Genomic DNA, 25,817 nt, shown 5'->3' with positions numbered 1-25,817 from the left:
GACTCTTCCCGGTAAACTTCAATACAAACAGTAAGTTAGATGACAACATTTGGAAGAGCGGAGCATGTAAAAGGGGCGGGGCGGAATAAGGTGAATAACTTTACACAGAAAAGGTTAATAAGCGATTTTATCACACTAAAATCATGTTAACAAACATATTGTTGGTGTCTTGTGTCTATACTTTTGAAAGAGTGAGAATTTTAATGTGTACAGATTGACCCCATTCACTTCCATTGTTAGTGACTCACTGTAACCCAGATTTTTGCTTTTTTTAAAGAAAAATACAAAATAACTTTTTTTGGTAGTCAACATTATGACACAAACACTGTTGATTGAGCTTAACTTGTACTGAAACCAGAATATTCCTTAAACTACTTTTTTTTTTAAAGAGTAGATTGGCTGTCGTCTAACTACTTCAAGTTATAAGTAATTGTGACTTGGGAAGCTACAGTTTCAAAGTCTCCAACACTGGCAAAAATGGAACAGATGCATTTATTACAATCTGGTTTTATTTTTACCCAATTAATCATAAATAAATCATAATAATCACATAAAATATCTGAGAGAAGTTAGTATGATAATCGAGAGAAACCGCAAACATTTTTGCAGTTTCTTAATCAGTAATTTTGTCTTGTTTTCCAGTAGAAATGTCTCAACATCCTAAACAAGATACATTGATTTCAGAGCAATCTACTGTAACAAAAATTTTGAGAAGTTCCTGTGGGTTCCCGTACTGGTAGAGCATGGTGCTAGCAACACCAAGATTATGGGTTCGATTCCCAGGGAATGCACAAACTGATAAAATGTATAGGCCAACTCACCACACGCCCCATTGAGAGCGAGAACCACTAATCATGACCTATCTACCCTCCCTAGCACTTGGGCCAATTTGGTTGCTTAGGAGACCTGGCTGGAGTCACTCACCCTGGATTCGAACTTGCGACTCCTGGGGTGGTATTCAGCGTCAATACTCGCTGAGCTACCCAGGCCGGTCTCATCTGTTGTATGATATCACCTCGCAGTCAGGTCAGTGTGAATCTCAACAAATGCCGTTGGGTTTGTCTGGAGGATTGAACCTTTCACCTGATGCTATTTGCTGTCTTCTCTGTCCATAACTCTTGCCTCTCTAAAGATAAACATACCAGTGCTGCTGCCATCTGACTTCACCTTTAAGAATATTAATTCATATTGCGAAACAAAGAAATGGAAAAGGAGATCTGGGCCTAACTGCTTTCCTCGTCAGACACTAACTCATTAGCACTTTTCCTCAGGAGCCCATCAAAGCGCTATTTGCATCAGAGCAGCCAAAAGCCATGGAAATTTGTAATAAACGAGAAAGAAATAAATTGGACCATCCGCTGCCCGTGGCAGAGTTCTGCTACAAATGGCACATCAATTGAATCAAGGCGTAGCAAACTAAAACTAGAGAAGGAGCCAAGAATCTTTTTTGGAGGAAGATGAAAAAATAGCAATGATTTTGCTCATCAGCCATAATTTTTTTTTTTTTTTTTGGACTGATTATTTGTATTCGTATTCAATCAAGGTGGAATTCCTTAGAGATGATGTGTGTATTTTTACAATACTTTCTCTTCTCCCAGCTAAATATGCTGAGTCAACTGTAAGTAAGCCAAAAGTGAAAACACTAACTCGGTGGCACTATCAAAACATTATTCTGTTTGTTTAGCTCAACCAATGGCGTGAGTTTGGGGCGGGGCTATCTATTGTCCGACGAATAGCAGATCACAATACTGAATTTTGCAATTCTGTTTCCTGACACTAGTGGTGCAGAAATTGTCACTTCACCTTTAAACAAGATTTGATACAACAACAATTTGGTTATAGGCTACCGTATGGTTCCTTGGGTTTGTAGTGGCTAATTGTTTATTTGTTTGTTTGCTATTTTGTAAAAGCACTAAAGCAGATGCTGGCAAAGAAGGGAGTTAATTAGTATAAGCCTAGAAGTAAAATACAAAAAAAAAACGATAGAACAGTTTCAGTCCCTGAAGTTCCAACAGGTCTCATTTCAGATGTTTCAAAGCATTTCTAAAGTGGTGTTTAAGTGCATACACATATATTTTCACATGTTGTGATATTCTGTTTTAAGTTTTATACTGTAACAAAGTGGAATGAGAGGTTTGCATTATAGTAACCTTATCTTATAGGTTTTTGTTATGGTAACACATTTACTGTGCATTACATTAAATGATTTTAAATGACATTAGTTAATGCATTAGCTATCATGAACTGACAATGAAAAATACGTATTCAAAAGCATTTATTAATCCTGGTTGATGTTTAGTAATATAAGTAAAATTGCTAGTTCATACTAATGTATTAACTCATATATAGAACTTTTCATTTAAAAAAGGTATGTTATGTAATGTTGAAATTTGCATTAACCCAAATTAATAAGTGCTGTAAAAGTACTGTTATAACATTGTTAGTTTGTTAACTAATGTAGTTAACTAATAATAAGCAATACAACCTTATTGTAGTGTTTCCAAATTTTGTGCATATAGTATAGCACACTGTGCACTTTATCTTTTCTATATGCTTTTGGATCATGTGCATTAGATTTTAAAGTTAAAAATTAAGTTAAACGGCCAGTTAAAACATTGAATGTACATTTTATAATAGCAAGATAATTAATTGTAAAGTTTTCTTATATCATTTACTATTTCATCTATACATTAGCACACATACTGTATATGTATTTACCCTAAATATATATATATTTACTGTACATTTTATAATTGAACATGTTTTTTAATTGTAAAGTTGTCTTATCTAAATAACTAATCTGTACAAATGATAGATCTATATAGCACACTACTATATAAGTATTTGCTGTTAGTAACATTATACTGTAACTGAAAGTGAAATGTGAGGTCTCCGATATGTTCACTTAAGCTTATAGGTTTATGTTATGGTCAAATATTTACTATGCATTTTATCATTATGTTAATTACATTTTACGTTTTTTACATTTGAATCGAATGAACTATTTTGTGCATATATGTAGTTAGGCACATTATGCTATATAACACTACATTTGTTTGAATACTATATCTGTTATATCCTATTTTGTTCTACATACTTTAGAATATGCATTAGATTTGAAAGTTATATGTTAAAAGGGCAGTTAAAGCATTTAATATGCATTTTGCAGTTGTAGGTTTTTTCCCAATTTGGAATGCCCAATTCCCTCTACTTAGCAGGTCCTTGTGGTGGCGCGGTTACTCACCTCAATCCGGGTGGCGGAGGACAAATCTCAGTTGCCTCCGCTTCTGAGACCGTCAATCCGTGCATCTTATCACGTGGCTCATTGTGCATGACACCGCGGACACTCACAGCACGTGGAGGCTCATGCTACTCTCAACGATCCACGCACAACTTACCACATGTCCCATTGAGAGCGAGAACCCCTAATCACGATCACAAGGAGGTTACCCCATGTGACTCTACCCTCCTTAGCAACCGGGCCAAATTGGTTGCTTAGGAGACCTGGCTGGGGTCACTAAGCACACCCTGGAATCGAACCTGTGACTCCAGGGGTGGTAGTCAGCGTCCTCGCTGAGCTACCCAGGCTACCTTTGTAATTGCATGTTAACGTTTTTTACAGTTGACTATTTTCTGCAAACAGTTTATTTAGGCTATACATTTTATATTTACGTCATATTTGTTGATATACTACATTTATTTTACACTTTCCTTAACATGAATTAAGTTCATAATACATTAAGTTAAAATTTACTGTGCATTATTTAATTGTATAATAACACTAACCTAACCCTAATTCTAAGGTTGTTTTTCTAAATGGCTTTAGATATACACAAGATCTATATAGCACACTATAATACATTAGAATTCTGTTCTAAGTGTTATTATTATACAGTAACTGACATTATAATGTGAGGACCTTTTTAGGGGACGCAAATCACTTCTTTCAGAAAATTTGCTTGAATACACTTGCGGTTTATCTGCGCCAGAGGAGAGTGGTTGCTCTCTGAGTTTATTATGCAAATGAGACAATTTGACAGATTGCACGCAACCTTTCATAATCACTGTTCACGGGCGGCTGGTTTCTGCATGGTGTGTCATTTCACTGGGCGGTAGGCATGTTTATATGGAGGAGACCCCTTCTGCATTCTTTACAAATGTTATGCCTACATATGTTCTCAAAAGCACTTACTTCAAAGAGTAATACATCTGTACTGTCTCTATGACCTTGATTATTCTAATAAGACAGGAGCTAGTAACAAGTAGGCCTAGCTACTCTGTGGTTCTTGTTATATGCAGTAGATATATATAGCACAGTATATTATATTACACTATATATTGGTTTATTCAATATTAAACACTGTATTTTCTTTGAGTGCATTACATTCATATGCATTAAAGTTACAAATTAAAAGAACAGCTAATTACAATGGCCTATTCTAGACCTATATGTTAAATATAAACTACTGTATATTTGATTATATACTATATTAAACACTTTATTTTCTTTATGTGCGTTAGGTTAATATGTACATTAGGTTTTAAAGTTAAAAGTTCAACTCAATGAGCAGTTTATAATAGCACATTATTTAATTGTTTTATTTCATTTATTAATTTTGACTTAAGTTTGTGCATACAATAGATATTTATAGATCACTACACTTTATTACATTATAATTGTTCATATACTGTATTTATTATACACTTTTTTCATACTATGTGCATTAAAATGAAATGCATATGATCTAAAGTTAAAAGTTATGGATTTAAAGGACAACAAAACCTTGCATGTTAATTAATATAAAATTGTAAATTTAAATTTTAATGTTTTATCTAATTGACTAATTTGTTCATATATATATATATATATATATATATATATACACTGTATATTTACTATATTTACACTAAATGTTTTATTTATATTATTTATATCAAACACAGTATATTATTTATATAATTATTTTCATATTATTTATTTTATATAATGTAACTATAACTTACATTATTTATATATATTATTTCAATGTTTATTAGGTTCATTTACTGCATGCATTAGGTTTTAAATTTAAAAAGACAACTAAACATTAAAGGTGCATTTTACAATTGTACATGTTAATTCATAAACAATATATATATATATTTAATTGGCAAGCAATTAATGACTTTTTTATCATGTAAGGCATATTTTTGGTCCATTGTGTGTTTCAAGAGTAAAGTGAAAACAGAACTGAGATTATGGTATTCATGAAGTTTGTAATAATACTCTAAATCACAGTGGAAAATGCCTAAACATGTTCTTTTCACCAAATGCAATGAAAAAGTCTCATTGCTAAAGGGCATATCTATTCCTGTATATTCTGAAATATGATTATCTCTCTCTCTCTCAAGCTTGAAACTATGCTGCCCTCTTGTGATAAACTCTAGAATAATTTCATTACAGTTCAACACAAACAGGAATAAGGAAGCCAATACTTCCTGTCCGTATAGGGCAATATCTGGCTCTCAATATCTTCCTCATAACAAAATCATTTAAACTAATTAAAGATAACACAATTTTGGGATACGAGTCAGTTATTGGGAATGTGCCACATATAAACAAATTCTGTGAAAATAGCTGAAACGCAAACCATTTTTGTCTCCTTTTATAAAAATCATTTGCTTTAATGTAAGAAATGTATACAGCCAGCATAGTTGTGGTTTAGTTTAAGGTTTAAGTGAGTTTTAGAACCGTTCGATAGTTGGATCAAAGGTTTAACACGACCATTTCATAGCAGTTTTTTAAATGTTAAAATGTTTTCTAAATCTAAATGTTCCGCACAGCCACACATCATTTAATTAAGTAGATATTTTAATGGCGATTTGGAATAAATTTCATCATTACGCATTACATTTCAACAGTTTCATCTTCATGATTGAACTGGTTTAAGACTTAAGATGACATAATTGTGAAATTGACATAATATCTTTATAAAATCGCTTATATACTTTTAAAAAATGTGATCCAAAATAATTACATAAGTGAACCAGCCTTTTATTGTGGTGGTACAGTGGTATTAAATATCATGGTTATCACCTTACCATAATGGTTTATTGGGTTATTTTTTATCCTAGATCATTTTGTATAGAAGTATGCCATGGTAATGCTATGTTATTTATTTTATTTTTTCATGGTATTTGTATGGTACTCCAAGGCACTTCAAAGAATACCATAACATGCATTACCATATAACATTAGATATCAAATGGTACATGCTACTTTGATACCATAGACCTGAACAATCACCATTTTCATGGTATTACCATGGTACTTCAAAAGGTAGATCAAAAAATATCCTGGTATTACCATGGTACCAACCATGTCCAAAACAGCATGGTAATTTTTTGCAAGTTGTACCATGAGGAGTACTTTGCGTCTTCCTCTCGATGCGATGTTCCTAAACTACATGTTAAGAAGAGCTCGGATCTTTGCACGATGTACAGCAGACCTCACACAGTTAGGCAATTCAGATTCCAGTCCAATTTGTTTGTTTTTAAAAGCAATTATTTCCTCCCGCAGGTCAAAGGTCAGATTGTACTGCCAGCAGCCTTATTTGGTAGATTTATTTTTCCGTCATGTCAGATTTTAGTGCTTGAGGCTCCGCGATGATTAATGAATCACTTAGAAGAGTTTGTTTGAACATGTCTAGGGTTGTTTGTATGGTAAACACTCATCTTGGAAATCAATGCCAGTTTTTCATATTAACTACCCTATTATCTCTTTATATTAAAGTTGATTTGGATGCAGTTCTTGCACTGTGTCTTGGAATCTTTAATGGTTCAACAGCGATTTACCATAAGAGTTCAATCAGAGGGCACAGATTCTTAAGTTGGGCATGTAAGGCATCCACTCTGTGTTAAATTATGAGATTGCTAGCTCTTACAGTTGAAGTCAGAAATTTACATACACTTAGGTTGAAGTCATTAAAACTCATTTTTTATCCACTCCACAGATTTCATATTAGCAAACTCTAGTTTTGGCAAGTCGTTTAGGACATCTACTTTGTGCATGACATGAGTAATTTTTCCAACAATTGTTTACAGACAGACTGTTTCACTTTTAATTGACTATATCACAATTCCAGTGGGTCAGAAGTTTATATACACTAAGTTAACTGTGCCTTTAAGCAGCTTGGAAAATTCCAGAAAATTATGTCAAGCCTTTAGAAAATTAGCCAATTAGCTTCTGATAGGAGGTGTACTGAATTGGAGTTGTACCTGTGGATGTATTTTAAGGCCTACCTTCAAACTCAGTGACTCTTTGCTTGACATCATGGAAAAATCAAAAGAAATCCCTCAGAAAAAAATGGTGGACCTCCACATGTCTGGTTCATCCTTGGGAGCAATTTTCAAATGCCTGAAGTTACCACGTTCATCTGTACAAACAATAGTACACAAGTATAAACACCATGGGACCACGCAGCCATCATACCGCTCAGAAAGGAGACGCATTCTGTCTCCTAGAGATGAACATAGTTTGGTGTGAAAAGTGCAAATCAATCCCAGAACAACAGCAAAGAACCTTGTGAAGATGCTGGAGGAAACCGGTAGACAAGTATCTATATCCACAGTAAAACGAGTCCACTGCTCCAAAAATGGCATAAAAACGCCAGACTACAGTTTGCAAGTGCACATGGGGATAAAGATCTTACTTTTTGGAGAACTGTCCTCTGGTCTAATGAAACAAAAATTGAACTGTTTGGCCATAATGACCATCGTTATGTTTGGAGGAAAAAGGGTGAGGCTTGCAAGCCGAAGAACACCATCCCAACAGTGAAGCATGGGGGTGGCAGCATCATGTTGTGGGGGTGATTTGCTGCAGGAGGGACTGGTGCACTTCACAAAATAGATGGCATCATGAGGAAGGAAAATTATGTGGATATATTGAAGCAACATCTCAAGACATCAGCCAGGATGTTAAAGCTCGGTCGCAAATGGGTCTTCCAAATGGACAATGACCCCAAGCATACCTCCAAAGTTGTGGCAAAATGGCTTAAGATCAACAAAGTCAAGGTATTGGAGTGGCCATCACAAAGCCCTGACCTCAATCCGATAGAAAATTTGTGGGCAGAACTGAAAAGGCGTGTGCGAGCAAGGAGGCCTACAAAATTCCAGCAACTTATTGTGAGAAGCTTGTGGAAGGCTACCCAAAACATTTGACCCAAGTTAAACAATTTAAAGTCAATGCTATCAAATACTAACAAAGTGCATGTAAACTTCTGACCCACTGGGAATGTGATGAAAGAAATAAAAGCTGAAATAAATCATTCTCTCTACTATTATTCTGACATTTCACATTCTTAGAATAAAGTAGTGATCCTAACTGACCTAAGACAGGGAATGTTTTCTACGATTAAATGTCAGGAATTGTGAAAAACTGAGTTTAAATGTATTTGGCTAAGGTGTATGTAAACTTCTGACTTGAACTGTAAATGCCTGGATTGATGCTGCACTTTCTCCTGTCAGGTGTATATGTTTGTGTATGTGTTGCACACAAATCGCATTGTAAAACAGTAGAACAGCCGTGACCTTCATCTGTACCCATGTGCCAGGGTGGTATCGAGGGCATCAGGTGTTGGCATATGCGCTGCAGGTGCCTGTGCCCAATTACAGGGGCGGTTTGACAAGCTGCCCTGTGGGCATGGCAGCAGGCCTTTAATTTAATTACATGGAATGCACTGATTCGGGGTGAAATGAAGCAGAACCTGTCGGTTGGTTTGTTAGCTGCAGTTGACTGCCACTTGACTGACAGAGCAGTTGGATTCAGATGCGCTGGCTGAATGGCTTTTTTTGTGCTTATTAACACGGGTTCACCACTCTAGACGACCTATCACAGCGTTGCATGGATCATTCATGCTTATGGGAGCGTAAAGCCAATAAAAACGTTGAATTTTATTGTATAAAATGACTTTGGAATTTGGAGAAGAGCATTATAAAGCATTGGAAAAGACCAATATTAAAGTGCACCTGGGTAATTTTTTCAACGTTAAAATAATTTATCATAGTTAGGTTAGTCATTTCTAGGTTAATTCTTCCAAAAACTAAACACTGTGGTGCTTTCGATATATAGCTCTGTTTGTTTTAGCATCCCGGACAGCCAGAAACAGCAATGTTAACTCTACCAAAGGTGTAAAAACTTTAGGTAGACCGATATATCGGTTTTTACCGATTAAAATCAATACGATATATATATATATATATTATTCCTCCATTTTCCTCTGTGGCCGACACCGAAGGATTCTACAATTAGAACGGCTTGGTATAACAGTCGTCTCTAGAGGTGAAATAAAAACAATCACTGACACCTCGTGGGGATTTGCTGTATCTAAATCTTTCATCATCGATAATGTGCATTCATATTTTTATACTCACTTTATTGCATATTTTGTTATTTTGATTAGTAAATCAAGTGTACTAAACTGAAGCGAGAGCAAGCAAATAAAAATTTGACTATATGGAAATGTGCACCGTCAGCACATCGGGTCTCCAGCTTCATATCTTGTGAATAATAATAAACCTTATTCCTCATTAAACCTCATCTGGTGAAATACACTGTACATCAAGCTACCATATGGTTGTGCACTGTACACCATGCCAGCAAGACATTTTCTTACACTGACATGCATTTTGTATGCTCATAAAGGACTATGATTACAACAGATCATATATAGACAGACAGACAGACAGACAGACACCCATTGCACCCTACTGGAGCCGCCCCCATCAAGAAAAAACTTTAAGTGTACCCTTATTTTCAAGGGGGACGAGGGCATACTCCCTCATAGAGATTATTTAATTTATTTGTTTAGTTTTTGCAACAACAACAAAAAAAAGCATAAAGGCGTTAAATACTTGTGACTTTCTGGGATTTTCTTGAATTTATTGTGTATATTAATGCTGTAGCATTAATAATGTAAAAATGGAATTAGACATTTTTACGTGTGATTAATGTAACTATGGGATAAAAAGCCAAAGGCTGGGCTAAAAGACTTATTCGCATGACACAGCACTAGATGAAGTTTTTCAAATTTACCTTTCTAAAGAATTAGCGCGTTGTGGCATTACCATGGTACAGTGATGTACACCGTGGTACAAAACGATTAGCTACGATATTTACACCCTGTGGTGCTCCAGTGTACATTTCCAAAAACCTTAAGTGCTTTCATGTAGTAATATAGCATTGTGATTCTGTTTTGGGTGGGAAAAACAGTGAGTCGTTCACGAGTTGCACATGTTGAACTTGATGATATACCTCTTTCATCGCATTGAAACAACAGAATGCCTTTGCTGGTTTTGATTCAGTTGATTGTACTGTAGGTAAATATTCACTTTATCCAGCTCTCTGTTTGTTCCCTGAGTTGTAAAGTATGCCGTTGCTGTTTTTTAGAGAATGAAAAACCGTTCCAATCGATGTATCATGTGAGTAAAATGACTGATTCGGACTGAATCGTGAACCGAATCAGAACGCTTCACACACCAGTTTGACCAATTCACTCAAAAGAACCCTCTCAAAGAGTGAATTCAGTCGCGAATCGGGCATTGCTAGGTCTGACTGTAAACGGCCAACTACAGGGAAAATGTTTCTTAAATCGGTATGTTCATCACACAGACGTCTATTTGATGTGTGTGTTTACATCTGGAAGACCTATTTTTTATGTTGTTTGATCGTCTGCAATACGTCTACAAGACGTTTCCTCTTGGATGTCAATAAGACGTTCAGCAGATGTCTTTGAGACGTTTATGATTTAGAATGTTTGTAAATCAGATCTTTGTAAGATGTTCAGCAGATGTCTTTGAGACATTTATGGTTTAGAATGTTTGTAAATCTGATCTTTTTAAGACGTTCAGCAGATGTATTTGAGACGTTTATGATTTTGAATGTTTGTAAATCTGATCTTTTTAAGATGTTCAGCAGATGTATTTGAGACGTTTATGATTTTGAATGTTTGTAAATCTGATCTTTTTAAGATGTTCCGCAGATGTCTTTGAGACGTTTATGATTTAGAATGTTTGTAAATCAGATCTTTGTAAGATGTTCAGCAGATGTCTTTGAGACGTTTATGATTTAGAATGTTTGTAAATCAGATCTTTGTAAGATGTTCAGCAGATGTCTTTGAGACATTTATGGTTTAGAATGTTTGTAAATCAGATCTTTGTAAGATGTTCAGCAGATGTCTTTGAGACGTTTATGATTTAGAATGTTTGTAAATCAGATCTTTGTAAGATGTTCAGCAGATGTATTTGAGACGTTTATGATTTAGAATGTTTGTAAATCTGATCTTTTTAAGATGTTCAGCAGATGTATTTGAGACGTTTATGATTTAGAATGTTTGCAAATCTGATCTTTTTAAGATGTTTAGCAGATGTTAATATGATCGTGATGCATTCCAGATGAAAAGATCTTAAAAAGACATGTCAGCCCAGATAGCACAAATACATCGCCGAGATGTCTGTTTTAGATCTTTTCATCTGGAAAGCATCACAATCTAATTAACATCTGCTAAACATCTAAAAAAGATCAGATTTACAAACATTATAAAACATAAATGTCTCAAAGACATCTGCTCAATGTCTAATAGACATCTGAGAGGAAACGTACAAAATATCTCTAATAGACGTATTGCAGATGAGCAAAAAATGTAAAATTGTAAAAACAAACATGTGATGAAATCTTATATATGGCCATATATGAACATAATAAAAAAAATACTCTATATAGTTTATATATTTGAGCATATATGTAGAAATTCCACTAGTACTGGGTTACATTCATATATAAAAAGTGCAGTATTTGATTTGAAAAATATGTTGCATATACAGTATGTACAAGTATGTGATCATTGAAACCCATATAAGAACATGTATATTTCAGTTATGTTGCATATAAGCCTATGTGGCAGTGGGGGCGTGGTCAAGCGTCCATCCAGATAGAGAGAAAGCGGTAAGGGCGCTTGCATCTGAGCTAAATTATGTCTAACACCTGTCTCTAATTACAGTGAGCATGGGGAGAGCGGCATAAAAGAGCCACACTGCCAGCAGACCAGGGAGAGAGAGTCTGGATCTTGAAGCTCTTCGTGAAGCTACAGTGTTATTGTGAAGCTAAAGTGTTATTGTGAAGCTAGAATCTTACTGTGAAGCTAAAGTGTTATTGTGAAGCTAGAATCTTACTGTGAAGCTAAAGAGTATTGTGAGAGCGTGAAGCTGACGTGTTGTGGCAACCCTGTAACTCCATTAAAGACCCTTACCTGAGTGAAAGAAACCTGGTTCCCCATGTCCTCCCTGGCAAAAACCTTTACAGCCATATATCAGATTTCTGAAGCAGAAGTTTACTAGCGCTCATGTCCCAGTAAAAAGAGTCTAGCTGGTTATTTCAGTGTACAAATGGCTTTAGGCCAGTAAGAAGCTATTCAGAAGCAGCATACTGTATGTAACCTGAAGGAATATTAGAAACTGTGACATAGGGACAAAAGTTCACTGCAGTGTTGTAAGGCAGATAGTAATGCTAATAATGTCAAATTGCCCAAACGCTATGCTGAATCATCAGTTTGAGAGAAAGTGTAGGTGAATTAGAAAACTCTAATGTCTGATCTTATCCCGGCTGAGATTCAACTTCTGCAAATATCCCCAGACATGTCATAAAAGTCTGTAAGCATAAAGTAAACCGGGTCAGGAGTTCAGCTTTGAGGTTCAGCTGTATGTGTTTGGATTATAGAGTCTCAATCCAGTCATATGGTTTTTGTTATACTTCAGATTCTCTGAAAGGGGAGTAATCAGTAAAACTTGGCAGTCTTTGCAAAGAATGTCTGTAAGTGTGTGTGCGCGCGGGTGTGATTCATCTACATCTAAATACAGTGAGGCAGAAAAGAACATTATTAAAACATATATTATAAAAAAATCAGCATACTGTATTTCTTTCCGTAAATGTTTATTTACAAACCAAAACTATGCAAGGATATGTTTTTCTGCAAATGCTTGCAAAATGGTTAATCTGGTTCAAAAAATGATTCATTCTCAAACTCACTCACTGACTCGATCCGGTTTCAGCGTGTTTTCAGTTAACGGCTCACTGCAGGGGAAAATTATCAGTGAATAACAACTTAAATTTCAAAATGTTTCTCAGTCAAATCTATTGTATTGTTCAGAAGTCTTGAAATAAAGCACAAAGATCATATTGGGCTATTTTTATAATACTTTTAGGTTGCTTTTACATCCGTTTTAAGCTATAAAGCATCAGTCCCCATTCACTGTAATTACTTGGAAAAGAGCGACCAGTGCATTGTTCAAAATTTCTTATTTTGTGTTCCACAGAAGGAAGGATGTCTTTTTGGTTTGGAATGAAATTAGTGTGAGTAAATGAGTTCAGAGTTTACATTTTTTGCATAAACTATCCTTTTAAATGTTGTTTTTTTAATGGTTGATGGATGTACTCCTCTACTAAGGAGAAACAGACATTAAGTCTTCTAAAGTTCCATGTAACAGTGAATGACTCTCCAGCTAACAGACCGAGCTATTTATTGCAGTCATTATCACTCATGGGGCTTTCAGCTTTGCCCAACGCACAAGTATCTAAACAAGTGGTAATACTTTGCAGAAGGACTTGCTCTTTGAAGACGCTCGGTTAAACACAGAGTAAATTTCAATCTTCTGAGGACACATGGTGTTGATACTCTACAGATGTTGTTCTAAACATTTATGTAAAATTAAATGATCAAACATTCAGTCAACTGAGTTTAAACTCGCCTAGTAGTGCTTTATAAGGTTGACCCCAATTCTTGATCATTTTGCTTGGGCTGGTGTTTCAGCACTGGTCCGTGAGGCGTCAGAAGTTTAGGAGGGTGCACAAGGATCTTTAGGGTGGGCCATGCCCGACCACCCCCCCCCCCCCCCATTATTTTGGTCATTTAAATAAAGCCAGTTCTGTAAATAGGGGCTGTTTGTCATGATCACAGAAGTACAATTCCAGTCATTACTCACTGACGTCAGGTTTCTAAAATGCCCTCTGGAGTTTTCCTACTGTGTGCATTATTTAAAAGTAAAGATGGAAAACCATTTTCCCAGAGCCAATTACCGCTCATGCAAAATTCAAACCAATTGACCTGCAAATAGATACTAACACAAGTTACACAACATACACACTTCAGAGACAAAACATTTGTCCTAACATGTTTTTTTTTAATCGTCTCAGATCATTTAAACCGAAACTGTGGTTTCTGGAAGATTCTGATATGGGTTTTAATTTTAGAGGTTTTTCTTTGGCCCCAATCCAGATGTTCTCTCAGTATCATTCAGCGGCTCTTCCGGGAACTGTCTGCAGCACTGATGCAACAGGAATGAGGAAACATGGTAATGTGAATAATCTGTGGATGACCATCACAGTCATGCGTGTTTTTGAGCTCAACATCAGAGGAGTGTGCATGAGTGCTCTGCCGGGATGGAGGTGATAAGACGCACATCTTGAGGGTCTTTGGAGAGACGCGCGACCGGAGGAATGCGCTCTGGAGAACTGCGAACTTTACACGCTTTAAGAGGTATTAGTAGGCTGCTTTAATATTTTGGGGGTTTTTGAAAATGATTAATGGTGTTTTTAGACAAGTCAACCCGCAGTTTGCTTATTGTAGGATTTTAATCGCCCATCCAAGAAATCCATGATATGAATAAATGCTATTCTGCATAAAATCCCATTTCTGTTTTGTAACCATTTATGCTTCGACCAAAACACACTGGCACTGGTCAAACTGGAAATGATCAAATTTCGTAAGAGATACAAAGTTTTGACTTTATTAATCGGCATTTATTAATTACTAATAAGCACAATTAGATTAATTGGTATGGAGTATGAGTTATAGTTGTGGAACACCTTGTATCGATTTAAGATATTTTTTTTTATTTTTTTTATTATTGTTATTTTTTTTATTGTTATTCTGAATTTGTACCACATCTATATAATAATATGAATGATGTCATTATATATCATAATTGTTTATTTATTAGGCTACGATTAATTGTTGTGAAACACCTTGTGTAGGTATCGGTTTAAGATAAATAAATAAATAAATTATATATATATATATATATTATTAGCGTTTTTTTAATTACATTTTTTATAATCAACCACTTGTAGATAATACAGAATCAGAATGTCATTGTACACTCAATTTGTTTAGCTTATATTAACATTTAAACATTTCAGTTGCATGCAAAATTCCATCGAGTAATTAATAAAACTTCAAATATTGAATTTGACATTTTCTATTATTTTGCTTTATTAAAGTTTACGCAATTAAAGTTTCTGGAATTTTGTTTTGAAATTTAAATGTGTAAATCTTAAAAAAAAAAAAAAAAAAATTTAAAAAACACATTTTGAATGTATAATATATAGCCTAACAGTGACATCATAATTAAGATATACACTATGTAGCTTCTATGATTCATATTTGTGGAACATCTGTCTTAAACCGTATAACTTTAAGATATAAAGATTTTTCAACCTTAAATTTGAACCACTAGTAGCCTATATACAGAAATCAGAATGATGTTATTAGCCTAAATAATAAATTATAAAACATAGTATAACCCAGTTATATTTTAATTGACTAGATATCAGTATAGTTGTGTAACATCTTGTAAATGATATAAATTTAAGATATAATAATTTAATGATTTTTCAAACCTGAATTTGAACCACTTGAATCAGAATGACGTCATTCGAATATATACAGTAATTAAACATAGTTGAATAGATATGAGTGATATTTGTGGGACACCTTGTAAATGGTATGAATTTAAGAAAAAAGTTAGAAGGATGAAGGATGGATGGAAGGATGTCACTGTTATTTTATATAACACAGAACACATATCATAATTGTGAAATAATGCTGCATATCTCTTTTTGCTGGTGTTTTATTGTCCTGTGCATGAATCTGATTTACGGAGATGCAGTTTTACATTGAAAAGCTAAATATCATAGAAGAATCTTAACTAATGCAACACTGATGATTAGGTTTATGTTTGGGTTGGGGGTACAATTAATAAAATATACATTCCTCTTCAGTGTATCTCTTTTGGCACCCCTCTGTGCACATTACACCTGGGAAATGAAGCTCACAAGTACCAATATGCTCAACAACACTTAATGCTTTGGCCACTGGGGGCAGTGTTTCAGGTTTCGGTAAGCACAGTGCGATTTTAGCTAAAGAAAAGACAACCTACTGTTTCCGATTTCACTGTGGGATCACTAACCAGTCCACTGTCTGGCTCTGACATTTGGCTAACTTATTTTTGTGCCTGTTATTAAATAATTAGATCACAAGCGTGTGCTGTGGAAAGATCTGTGTTTGGCTAATGCAGTTGGTTTTGGAATTATGCTGCTAAGAGAGACACATTAACAGCATCAAGAGCTTCAGGTTTCTGTATACTGTATCCTCATTAACCGGGATTATAGTAACCAAGCAGTGGAAACAGCATTGTGATCCATCGTCCAGTGAGCATCCTGTGTCCCCCTCATGTATTTGGGTGTTTAGCCTTTTGGCTGATGAAAAATAACGACTGAGAGATGGAAAGAGATAATAGCACTTAAGGTATCGATCTAAATGTGGAAAGCAAGTATTATTTGTGGATGAAGCCACTGATGTTTAATGCAAATTGATACTTCCCATTTCTTAGGGAAACACCAGAGAACCTGCTGGAAAAAAAACATCTTAAACCAGCCTAAGGTGTTCTGGTCTTCTTGCCTGGCCAGGCTGGGAGACCAGCTTAAGCTAGAACAGTTTAAACCAGCTTAGTCCAGTAGGGTTATTTCAGATATTGGGGTTTGTTTAGTTTATACAACCTGACAAATTATGAAGGACACACAATATCCCAATGCTTTTTGTGATCGAATTCATCAAATGTCTTGCATTTCCAGTTTACGCCTGTTTCACAGAAAAGCAAGCGTTGGAAAATGCTAAGTCTGCACATTTTATCGAACGCAGTTAATGTTTTAGATTTCGTGTGCAGTTGAACATCTGTTTAGAATCTCGAGTTCTGCAATGCTGCACAAGATTGGAAAAACAACACCCATGGGATGTGACTAGTTTATTCGGTTTATTCGAAAGCTGTGGAATATTGAAGCAATGCTGAAACAATGCATCAAACTTGATTATTTAGCTTAATACACAACACGCATACACATCCATAAATACAGTTCTTAGAAAGTTTTTACGTTTTTGACTACCAATGTGTGTTTATGTTTACCTCTAGTCCTCTTGTTCTTCAGAACCCATCATGTCCTGGTCTGAAGAACCTATAATGTCATATCAAGATCATATTTTTAAACTACAAACAACCCTATAGAGCCAAAGATGCTCGAACCATTGAATACACAACCATACTAATCTGTTTATGTTAGAAACCTCCGTTTTCAGTTTCCTAACATCAATGTTTTCCCAAGTATGCGGTTGTGGAGAGCGTTTTCAAAAGTCTCCATTTTCGGTGGATAAAAATGTCATTCCAGTGTGGATGACAGGCATAAACTTAGCAAAATCAATGCGTTTTCAAATGAAAACAGATTAGTGTGAATTAGTAGTGCAAAAGTTTTTAATTTTATTATATGCTATATTGCAAACTAAATCTATTAATTGTGTTAACTTTTATTTCATTTGACGAGTCATTCATTTTTTATTTTTTTTAGTTTTTTAGTCTCAGTTTCTCAAATTATGTTTTTTAAATTCGTTTTTGTTCTAGTCAGACCAATCACAATATGAATTCTTGCTGCTGAAATCGACCATGTTCTCCGAAATTCAAACCATCGCCCTCGGCGATGGGCACATGTTAGCTCCAGTTTCCGAGTAAAATGTCCACAAGGTGGTGCCAAAAGTGAGTTGTATTTTTAATTTCAAGTGATGTAATACAGTCTACAGGAATGTATATTTTGTTAACACTACCCCTAATCCAAACCCCAACCCTAAACCTAACTGTCAGTGGAGTAAAAATTAAATTTTAGAGTAAAAATTTGTTTGAGCTATTAGTTGTGCTAAAGGTTAATGTGTTAATGCTCAAACTGATGCAAAAATGTCTGATGGGGGATGCCGCTTGTCAGTATTTCTGCTGAATGGGGTTAATTTCAGGGTACATGAACTTTTGGAAGCAATATGTTATTTCCCGTGTAATCATATTGTTTCAGTTTTTGTTAGCAGTTATAGTACTGCTTAGCAATCATTGGCAATCTTTTGACTGCCATTCATTTTTTTGTGTTTATGTCCACCAGGCCTGCAGATCCTTAAGTGTGAAGTTCTCAAGATGAAATAATCAGAAGAAGTTCCCTCTGGAGAAGACGATTAATCAGCTACCATCATGTTTTCAGCATTCTTCTCTAACCATAGAACTGCTGTATCAGCCAATGAAACTCCTCTGTGCTTCTCGATCAACAGCCCTCCTTTCGAATACAACCACACCATTGCCTCCGCCTACTTCTCAGCTGTGTTTAGCGGACTCGGACTGAGCTCAAACCTCTTCGCCTTGGTGGTGCTAGCCAAGACATTTCATCACACCAAGAGCCGGTCCCGTTCCTCCTTCCTGCTGTTTCTCGGTGGCCTGGTGTTTACTGACTTCATGGGACTCCTGGTCACCGGTTCCATTGTGGTGTCCTTCCATATTACGCACTTCAACTGGCGCGAGCTGGACCCCCATTGCCACTTTTGCAACTTCATGGGCATGTCCATGGTCTTCTATGGCCTTTGCCCACTGTTGTTGGGGGCCGCCATGGCCGTAGAGCGTTTTGTGGGGATCAACCGACCCTTCGCTCGTACCACCAACATGTCCAAGAGCAGAGCCTTGTCAACGGTGGCCATGGTGTGGGTCACGGCAGGTTGTATAAGTCTGTTGCCTCTGGGGGGGCTTGGAAGTTACCACCTGCAGATGCCTGGATCATGGTGTTTCCTCAACATCAGCTCCAAACCTCTGGACATGACCTTCAGTTTGATCTTCTCCCTGGTTGGTCTGCTGTCGCTGGTCGTATCATTCTTGCTCAACACGGTGAGCGTGATCACCCTTCTGAGAGTGTGTTGCGGGAAAGACGGCAGTCAAAGGAGACGAGACTATGAAGTGGAGATGATGATACAGTTGATCTTGATCATGGTCATCGCATCTATCTGCTGGTGTCCTCTACTGGTAAGTGTTGATGCTATCACTGCTGATAAAAAAGGTTAAGCCAGCCTAAGGAGGTTTGCTGGTCTTAATTGGTTTGGCTGGTCTCCCATCCTGGCCAAGCTGGTCTTCATCTGATCCTCAGCCAGACTGACTAAGCTGGTTAGGATGGTCTATTTAGCTGGGTTTAGATTGGTTTTGAGCACCTGTCAGATTGGCTGGCCTGGCAGACCAAGTTACCAAGCTGAAAACCAGTTTGGCCAGGATGGGAGACCAGCCAAACCAATTAAGACCAGCAAACCTCCTTAGGCTGGTTTAAGATGGGTTATTCTGCAGGCATCACTGCATGAACTGTGGTTAAATATTTAGTATCCTGTCATTGCTCAGTTGACCAAAATGACCAGGAATTAGCTGCCATTATTGCATTAATAGCCTCCGTTTCAAAATCTAGTGAGCTGCCTACTGCCCGTTGCCTTGTTCAAACTTCAGAGACTGGTTTTGATATATTTAGGTTCTATCTGCAAACATGGCATTGGTGTTAGTTCTTTGTTCACAACTGATTTCAAATAGTCTGTTTATGCACTGTTCATAACACAATGTTCTCTAAATATGACTCACTAATTTTAAGTCCAGATGTCAGCAGCATCTGGTACAAACTTGTGACGTGACTTTACAAGAACTGCTTCTTATACTGTTTAAATATCTGTGACGCTGCTGGTTTTACTTATTCGGGGCACCATCTTGCTGGGGGCGGCATGGACCCCCCTTCAGCAACCCCCACCTCAACCGCCCCCCGCCCCACCCCCCCCCCCTTTAGCTCCCACAGCCAATCCCCAAATTTTGTTGGCGCCCAGGTTGCCATACAAGCTAGAACCACCACTGCCTTCTCATCACATTTATCTAAAAAATGGTGTTTGTGTTTTAGTTTAATTCAATACAGGTACAGTATTGAGGTCATTAGGGCAGATGTATTAAGGTTTACAGCTTTGCAAATAATATTTTAAGGTGCAGGAAGTGTTCTGTATGTTGAGGAACATAATGGAATTGTGTGTGGGATACTGATAAGCCTAATGCGAAAGAGTCATTTCCTGTTGAAGGAAAGATCGAGAAGTCGTCCCCACAACACACAGACATACAATCCAGCATTTTTGACAAAAATTGAAGCTTTTTGCACACCAGAAGGTTTTAAGGTTTCAATGACACTACCTAACCTTGTTTCTCCTGGACAGATATACATTTTGAAGACCGTTGTGTCCTCCATACCTGTGAACTCTTATAACGTACTGTTCTTTCTGCGATTGGCCACCTGCAATCAGATATGTGACCCCTGGATTTACATCCTATGCCAGGAGTCTAGACTGAGGCGAGTAGACTGACCAATCCGGTTGGCTGATCCAGTTTGCAATCCGAATTAACAACGACCACCATTCACACTCACTCATCAAATGTGACATACGATTGCTTCAAACTGCTTCTGCCATTTGCTCATGCTTTGCAGCTACAGCGTAAGAATGGCTGCTGCGCACTGGCATCATCATCCACCTGACAGCTGACTATGATTACCGTGGTAACCAACATTTCCACCAAAATACCTTATTTACTCCAGTTATTGTTACTACTGTAAAAACATAAATTATTATAGGATTATTGTAAATTATAAATGTATATATTATATAACGTAATATATAAATATAATAAATTGTGTTCAGTTTATTTATTTGAATGACTTCAGTAGCTAATACCAAGTTCAAAAATTACAGTAGTAACTGCAGGAACTACATTATTTTGGTGGAAAAGCTGGAAAATGTTTGTAAGAGAATGTTGTTGCATCAAATGCACTGTGTGTGGGTTTCTCTGTGTTTGAGCATGTGTATATTTTGTCGAGTGAACACTGCTAAGATCTGTGATGTCTAGCTCATGATTTTCATTACTGTTTTTTTTATTCCTAAGTGTTCATATTAACAACAAACCTCAGAGAGTTCCATGAGAAAACGCACTGCAGTGTCCAGTTGACATTGTGACTGGCTTCACACGACTCATTTTATGTCCATTATCTCTACTGTCATTTTTGAGTACAAAATGAAATACTAAAAAAGAAAAATAGAAATAACATTTTGCATGAAGGAAATGAAGCCTTTATTTATCAATAATGTACTTGACAGTTTACGTGAGATTTACGAAATAAATGTTTTCAGAGACTTGAAAAACATTACCAAATATTTATTATCGACATGATGTCATTTTGGGTCTGAAAATTGTTTGTCTGACACCCTCACACGACATATTATGGTCTTGTTTCTTCTATTGAAAAAAAAAAGTTATCTTGTAAACATTTTGAAATGAAATGCCCCTAGCGACCCAGTGTTTGCATCGCAATGATTGTTTATTTTCAACGTATGACTCAAGTGGAATTCAAGCGTTGGCTCATGCTCAGAGTACACATGGCCAATTCTGTTTCTCTGTTTTGTTTTATCCATTTCTCACTCACATACTAGTTTTTTGCTCTTTGCAGGTGTTTATTGCGCAGACCGTGTTGTCGGGCAGCAGGCTCGAAGTTCGTTACCTGCTTCTCTGGCTTCGTTTTGCGACGGGGAACCAGGTCTTGGATCCCTGGGTCTACATCCTATTCCGACGTTCCGTACTGAAACGGATTTACCCCAGGATGGACTGGTCCCGCGGCTCAATTGTCAGCCTTTACCCATCGTTCTCAACCTCTATTCGGAAGCTCACTCGTGCTTCTTTGGGAGGAACGCATGGCCATTTGGAACATGTCCGACAAAATCCAGACAGATCCAAACAGGAGGATACTCCCTTATCAGTTCAAATCACCTCTGCCTCTTCTCAATCCTTTAGCAATTTAACAAATTAAACATGTACAGTAGATTGTACTGCTGTAATTATAAAACCTATTTTGTCACAGAAAGGTCTGTGGTGGCGTCAAACGCAAAGCATAACCAACCGTTTTGCCTTTTTTTTTTTTGTTCTTGTGACATCATTTATACCTCTCTACGGGGAGAATCTGCAAAGAACGAAGTGCGCTGATAGTGTTGTTTATTTGCATGCACTGTCTGCGTTGTTTTAGCACTCAGCTTGAGAAAGCAATTATGCAAATCAGGATAACAACGCAAACACACCCCAAAATTTCTTCAGAATGCAATTCGCACATCGCGATTCCTCATCTTGTGGTTCAGTTCTACGTCCTAGGTTGTGGACAAAGCAACAGATTATTACAATTTGGTAAACATTACTGGGACTGTACTGCATTACTTCACTGCAGTCCAGATATCTGAACTGCCTCTTTAAAATTGCGAAAATGCATTCGGCTACATTGTGCGATAAGATACATGCCTGGTTATAATGCTCTTCTGAATCGTTTGATCATCATTTGATGAATTACTGTGCAATGATTGCTATAAATGTACACAAATGTCTCTTATAAACTAAATTCCATTTACAGCTTGCTTTCTGCAGGCGGTAATATTCCTACGTTAATTTCGGCTGGCAAATACTGTAGCACTAACTTTTGTGACTAAGGCATGTTATATAGTAACTTCAATTTGCATTAAAAGGAGGCGTGTTTGCGCTGAAAAGAATTAAAATGATCCTTGTCCATAAAAACAAGAGCAGAGCAAATTTCTGTGAAAATCGTTCAAAAATCAATTCGCTCTAGGGCTGCTGATTTAACATGTTAATTTTGTGTGATTAATTTGGTAAAAAATGATACATTAAAAAACTCACCGCAATTAATAATACTTTCTGACCCTTACGTACAGTGGATTCCTGAATAAAAGTGCAAGCAATTCAAGCTTGTATCTAATCCGTTTTGACGAGCCATGTCAGCAGGGGGCAGTCCACACGTCAACAAACCACACAAGCAGCGCAACCAAAGAACAAGAGCCTGCCTTGACAACTGCATGGAGCAGGGACTCACTTGAAACATGATTTTTTGTAGTTTCAACCTATTTTTATATTGCCACAGTGAAATACTCCATCGGACACATATGTAGACCGGCAATTTAAAATGGCACAGACGGAATGCAAGAACAAGTCCTGTGAGAACAAGACAGATTGACGAACTCAGTTGCCAGATGGTTTGCTGTCAATATTTTGACTTCTAAAGCCACTATTTGTTTTGTCTAAACGAAGCATTACTCGTCTGCCACAATAATACGTTTTTCAAAATAATTATCTGAATATATTTAATATATATTGAATTATTATGGCATATTAGTTATATTGAATTACCTTATTTAGGGGCCTTTCTCTTATTCGATTAATTAATTGGCATATCATGTAGTAAATTCAATAAAACATCTTAATCGATTGATAGCCCTAATTCATACATAAAATTCAGTTCAATGGGACAGTTTATGTATGAATGGATTTACATACGATTTATACTGAAATTCGTTCTACTCATGTTTCAAGAATAAGGCCCAATGACTTATTTAAATACGTGTGGTGAGTTATTCCAGCACAGATAAACTGGTTAAACTGGATTGCGATGGATAGTGAATAAGACACAAGTTTTTGCACAAAAATACCATGCACAAAAGTGGCGCAACTCTAAATTCGCCCCTAAGTATGTGAAGTGTTGTTGGTTTCCACTGGCCTAAGGCCCGAGTAAACACGTCCACCAGAGTGTAAAGGAAAGAAATCAGATGTTGATGTTGACATCTGCTGTGGATCACACTCACTCTCCACACGTTCCTCTGAGTAATGAGCTCGGCTTGTGGTGGACTTGGATCGAGATGCATCGTTTTCGAAGAGGCGCTGATGGTCGTTCTGGCCTAAAGACTTTTGAAAATGACATTTTCAAGGAGGCCATGTTTGAGCTGTCTTAACATGGCAACCTACCGAAATTCTTGGAGTGACTTAATGCTTTTGTGGAAGCTCACAAACTGGGCTCGTTTCAGGAATACTGCCCAGTACTGGCTTGCTTCCCAGACATGTACGCTCCCTTTGCTTGTCGTTAAAACAATGAGACCACACACTTTTTCAAAATCATCTGCTTTTGAATGCAACTGTAATGTCAGTTCTGGTTTATTTCTAGTCTAAATGTTAAAAAGGAGACACAAGCTCACTTTTGTCATGGAAGGTTCTTGTCTTTTAGTAGAATATATATATATATATATTACTCCTCTGTGAAAAAACAAGGTCTCTTTAAAAAAAAAATCGACATTTAGCGTTAACACTGAACCTTAGCTCTGTTCCAAAACCTATGAGCTTGCTCTCTACTGCCGATACCATGCTGAGAAAAAACAACAACAACAACTTAAACCAGCCTAAGGTGGTTTGCTGGTTTAAGTGGGTCTCTAAGATCTTTTTCAGCAGGGTCAAAGGCAGCTGCCTTCTAAGTGACCGGAGTAGCCTTTGCATCGGGTCAGCTTACTAATATTCTATGTTTTAGAATATTATTTAAAAAATGGCTGCTGTTTTTTTCTATGACGTCATATTTATGTTGATTGGCTATTATTTATTATGTGTCAACCCATATGTTGCATCACAATGGTCAAACTCATGATTCAGCCCACATTTATATGAACTGCATTGGTCTGAAAAGCATCTGTGTTGTCGTGACATATTTTTGGGTAGCAATGTTGCTTAGGAGGAAAACAAGGAACCAGAAAAACAAACAGACAGAGAATGTCTAGATTTATATCTGCAACATCATCCTGACCAATTACTGGCCCCAAAGGGCCCCTGTTTCACAGCCACTTAAGGGGCGTTCACACAGCTAGAGATTTACAGCTCAAAAGTAACCGGAAAGTCATGAATTTTCAGTGATGATTTGAGGTGACATGAGCAACTTTTAGCACTGTGATGTGGGCATGTTCAGCAACACAACTAAGGCAACATCCATATTATTACATTCTTGGTTGAAAACGCTGGAATGCTGTTTCCCTCCACCAAAAATGGAAACTTTCGAAAATGTTTTTGAAACTTCCGAAAACGGATTAGTGTGGATCTGAGCTTAGTTCATTTGTAGCAGCAATACAACAGATTGTCAAATTAAAATTGCATGTCATTTGTACCAGCAATATGTCTAGTTTTAAAGAAGCTACTTTGAAACTATAAAGTAGTTAAACTACAGTCAAACGACTTTGTGATATTATTAATGTGCGTTCAACTGTAAATCTGTTTATTCGGACATGACTTGAATGCACTATTAATATGGCAATTGTATCATTTTGAGACGTTGCAGCGCTACTCGTTGAAAATAGCTCATCACTGGAAAAGCTACTGTATTGTGAAAATAGCTTAGCTGGTGTCACGCCAACACACTCTCACGGTGAAATCATCAGGATTCGTAGGACTTTTCTAAATTTGGCTAATTTGTATGATATTGTGTGACTGCACTCGTTTGAATTCCTACGACTTTCACTACGGCCAATGACGTCTCTGGACATCGTTTCCATCCAATACGCAACAATTACTTGCTTCTGTCACACACAACAGCTTCCTATCATGTTTACACACTCTACTGATTGGTTAAGTTTAGATAAGGGGTTTGGGTAAGGGCATAATATTAATAAGTACGTCCTTAACGCCTCGTGCATGAAACTCGCGCTTACTTCCGCATTAGACATGCAGGAATTTGCACGTGTTGAAGTCATACGAGTTTATGCGGATAACATCGTTCGAGACCATACGAA

General features: G+C 36.8%; 2 protein-coding genes across 4 annotated transcripts in view; one reads left to right on the top strand and one right to left on the bottom strand.

Moving 5' to 3' along the window:
- LOC127438849 (uncharacterized) overlaps positions 1–25,817 on the bottom strand; it is a 687,566-nt gene that overhangs the window by 373,806 nt on the left and 287,943 nt on the right. The gene's annotated exons all lie outside the window — the stretch shown is intronic.
- Positions 14,432–22,032, top strand: LOC127438827 (thromboxane A2 receptor-like). 3 transcript variants are annotated; one of them, XM_051694712.1, is made up of 4 exons: positions 14,432–14,567; positions 18,284–19,185; positions 20,391–20,524; positions 21,674–21,813. In XM_051694712.1, the coding sequence occupies exons 2-4, from the start codon at positions 18,370–18,372 to the stop codon at positions 21,804–21,806; spliced, it is 1,083 nt and encodes a 360-aa protein (XP_051550672.1). In that variant the 5' UTR covers positions 14,432–14,567; positions 18,284–18,369; the 3' UTR covers positions 21,807–21,813. The 3 variants fall into 3 exon arrangements, with proteins under 3 accessions (XP_051550672.1, XP_051550671.1, XP_051550673.1); XM_051694711.1 differs by lacking the exon at positions 20,391–20,524 and having other exon boundaries at positions 21,674–22,032; XM_051694713.1 differs by lacking the exon at positions 21,674–21,813 and having other exon boundaries at positions 20,391–21,424.

This window comes from Myxocyprinus asiaticus, chromosome 50 (genome assembly GCF_019703515.2).
Source record: "Myxocyprinus asiaticus isolate MX2 ecotype Aquarium Trade chromosome 50, UBuf_Myxa_2, whole genome shotgun sequence".
Classification (NCBI taxonomy): domain Eukaryota; kingdom Metazoa; phylum Chordata; class Actinopteri; order Cypriniformes; family Catostomidae; genus Myxocyprinus; species Myxocyprinus asiaticus.
Note: the sequence above shows the minus strand (reverse complement) of the source record. Positions and strands in the feature narration are given on the sequence as shown.